Here is an 8,311-nt window from a genome sequence, read left to right on the forward strand (position 1 = left end):
CCGAGGCGCCCGGACCAACCGCGGCCGTGCCAGAACCCGAGTCGCCAGAGCCTGCCAGGGTCTCCGCCATCCCGAGTTCCCCGTCTCCGGCACCTACTCCCCACACCGCCAGCGGCTGTAGCGGCTCTGAGCACAAAATGGCGCCGCCTAAGAGGAAAACGCAATCACTTCCTCCCGCCCCGCTTTCCGGCTGTGCAGGCGTTCTTAGCAGCCACGGGCTAGTGCGCCGACCAACCGCGCGTTCCCAGACACTACGCGCAGGCGCCGTATAGACAACACGCATGCGTCCCGGCCTTTCGCAGCGGGAGGCTGGAGAGACGCAAAGCGCCTGCGCACATCCCCCAAGGCTCTCACCACGCATTTGCAGACGCTACCGAGTACCGGGCCTGCGCCAGGTGCGCCTGCGCAGAAGCGAGGCGAGCCGGGGCGCTGGAGCAGTTCTCTGGCAGGCGGCGCCATTTTGTGCTAGGAGCTGAGAGAACCCCGGCCCGGTTCTGTGTGAAGTGGGTGGCAGAGCCCGGGTCCCTGGAATGGCGGAGACTCTCTCAGGCCTAGGCGATTCGGGTGCGGCGGGAGCTGCGGCTCTGAGCTCCGCCTCGTCTGAGACCGGGACGCGGCGCCTCAGCGACCTGCGGGTGATCGATCTGCGGGCGGAGCTGAAGAAACGGAACCTGGACTCGAGCGGCAACAAGAGCGTTCTGATGGAGAGGCTCAGAAAGGTAGAGCCGGGCCCTCGGGGTCGTGGGACTCCCGCAGCCGCAACAGAGTTTCTCTGGTGCCAGGGCCCGCCTCCGGCCCCATTTGCGGCCTGGCGCTCCGTGCTTCTCCCTGCTCCTCCTAGGCCCCGGCGGGGGCTGCGAGCCCAGCCAGGCCCAGGTGCAAACCCTAGCGCCGCAATGGGGCGAGGAAGAGAAAATGTGACGCGGCGGGGGAAGCGGCGGTAGCCGCGCAGCTCTAGATGGCGGGTGACATCGACCGAGGTCCTGTTTTCCGCAGCAGCCACTTCGCGGAGGGCTTTCCTCTCGTTGTCTCTTCCCAGCTTCCCCCAAGTGGACGGGGAGCCCTGAAATCCTCACTTCCTGGGGGAGGCGGGGGACCCGGCCAAGGTCACACGGTCGGGGAGAGGAGGCGACGGGATTGGAACCCAGGCCGGCTGAGCCCCTGTGCCCTCGCTGGCCGCGGGAGTCTTTTCGACAAAGATGGATGTTGATTGTTCCATTAGGGCCAACAAGCCTTGAATGGGAGGTTAATTTATAAAGCGAGCATGTCAAGAAGATATTTAAAGGGGAAAAAAAAACAATCTGGGGTTTGCCATCCCTAGCTCGGGGGTATAACACGGAAGGGAAAGTGTTGTTTGCAAGAGTGACCAGAAATGTAAAAGACAGACTTGGGGGACACCGAGATGGCTCACCCCGAAAGGCAGGCAGGGTGTGCGCCTGGGCTTAGGGCTCTGTCGGGTCTCGGGGGCTGGATCTTTCGCATGGAAGCCGTTTAATCCTCTCTGAGCCTGCTGCTGCTTGTGTAAAAACAGGGAAAACATGGTGCTTTTGTTTCGGGGACTAAGTGAGGTGGCCTGAAAGGCCTTGGTATGTTGCCTGGCACATGTAAACACCGGGGATCTGATCGTTGTCACAAGTCATTTTTTCCTCGGTGTCATTTCCAAAATGGGGGCTGTAGTCCCCTACCTTACGGGGTACTGAAGGATAGGTGTGAAAAACGCGGAGTTAAGTCAGTGTTTGCATCCCTTACGTTTTTCTTATTCGCTTCATTTTTTTTTAACCTTTTCCCCACCTAGGTCTTGTTGTTTTTTTTATCTCAGAGAGGGAGGGAGAGAGAAGTAGAAACATCAATGATGAAAGGGAATCATTGATGGCTGCTCCTGCGCGCCCCCTACCGGGGATGGAGCCGGCAGCCCCTCCCGGCATTGAACCGGTGACCTGGTTCATAGGTTAACGTCAGCCACTGAGCCCCGGCCAGGCTCCTCGTGTCTTGAGACCCTCTCAGCCTTCACCCCTGTCTCCATTCCCTGCAGATAATGTGTTTTGTGACTCATTCCACCCTGGCTCCCAAACAACTGAGGATTGGGGTTTTATTTTGATTGCTATTGAGAGAAAGTAGGTATTTTTTCCTATTTTTCCAGATAAGGAAGCTCAGGCTCAAGAGTGGTGAGGTGATATGCCCAGAGCCAGTTGGGGCCTTTCTAACTAGAGCTTATATTCTTTCATTATGGATACTAACTTCCTTAACTTTTATTCACTATGAACACTAAATTCCTTTATTCAGGGCAGGCCGGTCATTAACCAAGATGTTTACCTGGAGAAAATGCAACGAGGGTGTGAGGGTTGGCACTTGGGAAGATGTAGTCCGTGTTCTTAGCCACCAGAGCCTCCTGGCAACAAAACTGAATTGGGTGTTTTATACTTTTTTCCTCCCAGACAGTCTGCAAGCCTGCAGAGCTAAGATGAACCCTCCTGTTAGGCTGGTGGCTGAGACTGGTGTGACTTCAGGAATCTTCCATCACTGTCACCTTTGAGGGGACAAATCCATCCCACCTTTTCCCTCCTTTCAGTTTCTCAAGGATGTGGGCACTACATAAATACTGTGAGCCTATGAACTCATCTACTACATGCCCAAGCAAGTCTGGAATTATTGCTGATCTTCTCTTTCTCTTCCACTTCTGTCATCCAGTTTGTATCCCTTCCTTGGTTTATTTTTCCTGGAAGGGCAAAAGAGGAAAAGATGGAGGGAACACACAACAAAGTTAATTTGCCTATAAGGATGACTCAGAGCCTTCAGTCCCCATAGAGATGACCCTGTAAACACTGCACCCCAATGAGACAGTGAGGGTGAAGTGTACACCTCCTGTCTAGAGCAGCTCTTCTAGTCTCTTAGTGGTCCAGAATTGTCTGTCCCTAGCTAAGAGGGTTAGGGGCTTTCTGGTTGTCTGTTCCTTGATCCCAGGGCAGCACTTTGATTTTTTTCTAGATCTGGCTTCAGAGAGACGGGAGAGATTGTCTTTGCTCCTGATACAGATTAGGTAGGTGCAGGACCCCCCAAGTCCCATTCTAAATTCAGGTAGCAAGCTGGAAACTCCTGAGAATCTGAAACGGTATACAAATAAAATGCAGTATTTGAATTGGATTTATAAGAAAATTATGCTCACTGGATAGTACAGTAAAAAGAGAAAAGGTTATTAGTAAATCCTGAACCTGAAGCCCAGTTTTCAGGGATATCATCATTGACATGTTCAGTACTGATTTGCTGAGTGTGGGTGGGGCTGTTGAAGTGAATGACAAGTTCCTGGGGTGGGAGGCTGGGCTTGCCAAGAGCTTCTTGTAATTCTGTATCCTTTGAGGTGAGTCCCTTAGTGGCAGAGAGCAAGACCTTTAGAGTCAGTCATAGATGAGGTACTACATGTCATGTCTTGTTCCGTGCCAACACACGGTAGGAACTCAGCCAGTGAATTGTATTCTATACAGACAGTGTCGAGTGCAGGCGTGGCATGGAGAGGGGTCCCTGAGGTCAGATAGCACATTGCTAGGTGAAGTCATAGGAAAGTGGAGAGGGTGCCTTTCCGTTTTTTTTTTTTAGTTCCATTGAGCCCGGGAATAGGATAACCCAGAATGTGGTGGTAATGTTAAAAATAAGGCGAATGTTTGTTCAGTGCTTGCTTTACATGGGTGATAGAGTTCTCACACAGCTTTTAAAGGTAAGTACTGTATTTTTATGTAACCCCATGTTATGGAGTAGAAAACAGATTAAGTAAATCTCCTTAAGACCACACAGCTTAGAACTGTTAGAGTCTAACTCCAGAGCCCTTGCTTCAGTGTGTAGAGCAAGAGAAAAATGGAAAGGGTGGAGGTGATGCACCTCCAAATCATTGGCCCCAAGCTTCTGTGAAAGTCAAGTCTTTGTTGACTTTCATGGTGAAATTTTTTTTTCCATTTACCTTTCCTTTAGGCAATTGAAGATGAAGGGGGTAATCCTGATGAAATTGAAATTACCTCTGAAGGAAACAAGAAGACATCAAAAAGATCTAGCAAAGGTATCAAGGAATTTATGATCACTGCTAATGTTAAGCTTTCTTCAAAACTACTTCCTTTGCTAATATGCCTCATTTACTTGGTTGTGTTTGGGACATATCATTGTATTTTGTTTCTGTGATACTTGGGAATTCAGAGGGTGGAAGGGGCATTTACACCTTTACTCATTTTCCTCTAGATTTCTCAGCAGCCTTTGCTTATCCGGGCCCTTCACCTTCCTTAAAAAAGAGTATTTAGGACGGCTTGAGTCTACTATTGCTGTGATGTGCGGAAACTAACTTCCCTTTTAAATGCTTCCTGACCAAAACAGAGTGGTCACTTTTATAGACATTACTTTAAAAAACTACCTGCTGTATAAAAACCACTTTCCACATAGCACTAATGACACTCATGATCTTACCCAAACCTCTCTTTCCCACTTCGTCCGCCACTACCTTCCTCCCCTACATTCTGGGCTTTCATCAGGCTGCAAAAAATGTGTTTCATTCTCTTGGCCTTCTGTTTTCTGCCCACTCTTCTTCCCTATCAGTCTGTATTCATGTCCTAGTTCATCAAGCAACAACTTCTGAAACTACCAATAGCAACTCATGACTCCTTAGGTCCTCTACACTGCCAGGACCTTATATCTTGCTTATGTCATTCTGCAACGTGTCATAACCAGATTGTTGAGGACAGGGGCTTTATCTTCCTTGTTTTTCTTTCCCCTCGGTAATTACTCAGTAATTTATTAACATTCAACTACTGTTTTAAGAAAGAATCTGTTAAAATTGGGCATTTGGACTGTTCTGAATGGTCCCTTGGGTGATTGGAGGCTTTTTGCTCAGGCTCCAAATCAAATTAAATATTTATATTACTTGGCCAGGGATGAAGAAAGAACTGGGTTTGAAATGTCCAAGAAGCAGGCACCACTGTCAGCCACACTGTGTGGTGTAAGCTGTGGGAGACCTGCAGTTGTGACCTCACCTTGGAATGAAGTCACTTCTGTGGTCCATGATACATTGTGTATTTTTGCCTTTGTCCAAGTAAATGTCTTTGTCAAGGGAAAGTGTACTGGAAAATCAACAGAAAAAGACAATCGTAGTGGGAGCTTTTGAATCTTCTTTTTGCTTTCCTTTTCCATTAAAAAAAAAATTGTACTACCTTAGCCGGTTTGGGTCAGTGGATAGAGCATCAGCCCGTGGATTGAAGGGTCCCAGGTTTGATTCTGGTCAAGGGCACATACCTCAGTTGCAGGCTCATCCCCAGTCTTGGTTGGGGTGAATGTGGAAGGCAACTAATCGATGTGTCTCTCACATCGATGTTCCCCTCTCTCTGTGTCTCCCCCTCCCTTCCACTCTCTCTTTAAAAAAAAAAGTCCAAAGATTAAGAATCCAAAGAAAAATATCCTCAGGTGAGGATTAACCTCCTCAAAAAAAAATTATACTAAGGTTTTTGAAAATACAGACTTGGCATTAAGTAAAATGTAAAAAAGTTCCTTCTTAGTAAGGAGGAAATCTAATAAAAGGTTGGGCATGCTTTCCAAGACTTTTCTGTGTGTATGCAGTCATTTAAAAATAAAAACATCAAGATGCAAACACATCTATGTAAATGTATTCTTCTTTGCTTTATAAAAAATAGGTCCTTCCCTGGCCGGTATCACTCATTGCTTAGAGCAGTTGCTCTCAACCTTCCTAATGCCAAGACCCTTTAATACAGTTCCTCATATTGTGGTGACCCCCAATTTCATTGTTACAAATTGAACATAATTAAAGCATAGTGATTAATCACAAAAACAATATGTAATTATATATGTGTTTTCCAATGATCTTAGGCGACCCCTGTGAAAGGGTCGTTCGACCCCCAAAGGGGTCACGACCCACAGGTTGAGAACCGCTGGCTTAGAGCATAGGCCCATGCACCTAAGGGTCCAGGGTTCAATTCCCAGTCAAAGGCACTTACCTGGGTTGCAGGTATGTGTGGTCAGGTGTGTGTGGAGGCATCCAGTCGGTGTGTCTCACATCATTGTCTGTCTGTCTGTGTCTCTCTCTCTCTCTCTCTCTCTCTTTCTCTCCCCCTCCTCCTCTATTCCTCCTCTCTCCCTCCCACTCTCTCTAAAAATCAATGGAAAAAATATCCTAGGGTGAAGATTAACAAGAAAAGGGTCCTATACAAAATATTTTATTTTTATTGATTTCAGAGAGGAAGGGAGAGGGGAGAGAGAGAAACATCAATGATGAGAGAGAATCATTGATCAGTTGCCTCCTCATCCCCTACTGGGGATCGAGCCCACAACCTGGGAATGTACCCTTGGCTGAAATCGAACCCAGGACCCTTCAGTCTGTAGGCTGATGCTCTATCCACTGAGCCAAACCAGCTAGCTCCTCTACAAAATATTTTATAGCTAGAGGCCCAGTGCATGGAAATTCGTGCACTTGGGGGGGAGCGGGAAGGGGGGAGGGGGGAGGTCCCTCAGCCCGGCCTGCGCCCTCTCGCAGTCAGGGACCCCTTGGGAGATGTCCTACTGACAGCTTATGCCCTCTCCCTGGGGGATTGGGCCTAAGCTGGAAGTTAGACATCTCTCTGGCAGCCCGGGAGACCTCAGGGGATGTCCACCTGCTGGCTTAGTCGGACATCCTTAGCCCTGCTGTGGAGGCAGGAGAAGCTCCAGCCACTGCTGCTGTACTGGCCAGCCTTGAGCCAGCTCCTGGCTGAGCGACACTCCCCTGGTGGTCAGTGCGTGTCATAGCGACTGATAGTTTCCTGTGGTTATGCTTTTGGGGCAGCGACTCTCAACCTGTGGGTCTCGACCCCTTTAGGGGTCGAACGACCCTTTCACAGGGGTCACCTAAGACCAACGGAAAACACATATAATTACATATAGTTTTTGTGATTAGTCACTATGCTTTAATTATGTTCAATTTGTAACAATGAAAATACATCCTGCATATCAGATATTTACATTACGATTCATAACAGTAGCAAAATTACGGTTATGAAATAGCAACGAAAATAATTTTATGGTTGGGGGTCACCACAACATGAAGAACTGTATTAAAGGGTCGCGGCATTAGGAAGGTTGAGAACCACTGTGTTAGGGTCAATTCGCCTGTTACCCTTTTATTATATAGGTTGTATAGGATAGGACAGGACAGGATAGGATTGGATTTGCTTTTTTCACTTAACATGTTAAGAACATTCTTCCAAGTTCTACAAGTAAAAGACCTTATTCTTTTTAAGTAGGTTAATAGTAATCTTTCATATGATGTACAATAATATGTAGCTCATCAGTCTCCTTGGTACTAGAATGTTGAGATTCTTTTCCAATTTTCAGTCAGCATATCCAATTTTCAGTGCTGCCATAAACCAGAAATGTCTCTGTGGTTAAAGAAATATATTTTTTGATAATTAGAAGTAAAATTTTGTGGTCAAAGGATATGAGCATTTTATTTTATAACAGTTATTCCAACAATCTGTGCTGGTCAGTCTCTCACCTAACAATGTGAGGGGGTGTGCTTATTTCTTTAAACTCTCACGTAACACTGGGTATTATCTTTTATTTTTGCCACTTATGTAGAAGAAAGATATTTTGTTGTATTTATCTGCATTTCTCTGCAGGTAAGGTTTTCATTTGCATTTCTTCACAGATTAGACAGTTTCTGATAATTGGCCATCTGTATTTACCAAATTGCCTTTCCATGCCCTTTGCCCATTTTTTCTACTGGGTTGTTTGTCTTGTTGACTTCTAAGGACTCTATAAAATGTTGCAATTGTTTCTTTCCCAGTCTGTCATTTGACTTAACTTGTTTGTGGTGTTTTAATCATTAAAGTTTTAATTGTTAATTTAGGCAGTGCTGTCAACCTATTCTGTATGTTTTCTAGATTTTATGTTGTATTTTTAACATATAGAAAATATTCTACATTGTAGAGCTAATAGTTATGGTTTTATTTTTGCATTAGGATGTTTAATTCATTTGGAATTTATTTTCACATATGTTTTGAGGTAGGTAGGGACCAAAATAAGGAATAGTTCTGTCAAATTCTTCTTGCCCAGTCACACTTTCCCCTACTCACCTCCCCCACAAAATTTTGTGATTATTGTCACCATAGATTTGTTTTGCCTGCTCTGGAACTTCATGTAAAATAGAACCATTCAGTATAATCACTTTTTAAAATATATATATATTTTATTGATTTTTTACAGAGAGGGAGGGAGAGGGATAGAGAGTTAGAAAGATCCATGAGAGAGAAACATCGATCAGCTGCCTCCTGCACACCTCCCACTGGGGATG

General features: G+C 46.2%; 2 protein-coding genes across 11 annotated transcripts in view; one reads left to right on the plus strand and one right to left on the minus strand.

Annotated features, from left to right (window-relative positions):
• SAFB2 (scaffold attachment factor B2) overlaps window positions 1-202 on the minus strand; it is a 49,229-nt gene extending 49,027 nt beyond the window's left edge. For 5 of the 7 annotated variants that reach the window (XM_014531874.1, XM_014531873.1, XM_014531877.1 and 2 more), the window contains exon 1: window positions 8-201. In XM_014531874.1, coding sequence (XP_014387360.1) covers window positions 8-70 — 63 coding nt within the window. In that variant the 5' untranslated portion in view covers window positions 71-201. Of the gene's footprint in view, window positions 1-7 lie in introns of all 7 variants that reach the window. The other 2 variants (XM_014531876.1, XM_014531875.1) reach the window with 1 other exon arrangement.
• A 188-nt stretch (window positions 203-390) lies between these two features.
• Window positions 391-8,311, plus strand: part of SAFB (scaffold attachment factor B) — a 36,707-nt gene continuing 28,786 nt past the window's right edge. For 2 of the 4 annotated variants that reach the window (XM_014531882.1, XM_005884378.2), the window contains exons 1-2: window positions 391-719; window positions 3,961-4,045. In XM_014531882.1, the coding sequence (XP_014387368.1) occupies window positions 531-719; window positions 3,961-4,045 (274 nt within the window). In that variant the 5' untranslated portion in view covers window positions 391-530. The remainder of the gene's footprint in view (window positions 720-3,960; window positions 4,046-8,311) is intronic. The other 2 variants (XM_014531880.1, XM_014531881.1) reach the window with 1 other exon arrangement.

This window comes from Myotis brandtii, unplaced genomic scaffold, assembly GCF_000412655.1.
Source record: "Myotis brandtii unplaced genomic scaffold, ASM41265v1 scaffold827, whole genome shotgun sequence".
Lineage (NCBI taxonomy): Eukaryota > Metazoa > Chordata > Mammalia > Chiroptera > Vespertilionidae > Myotis > Myotis brandtii.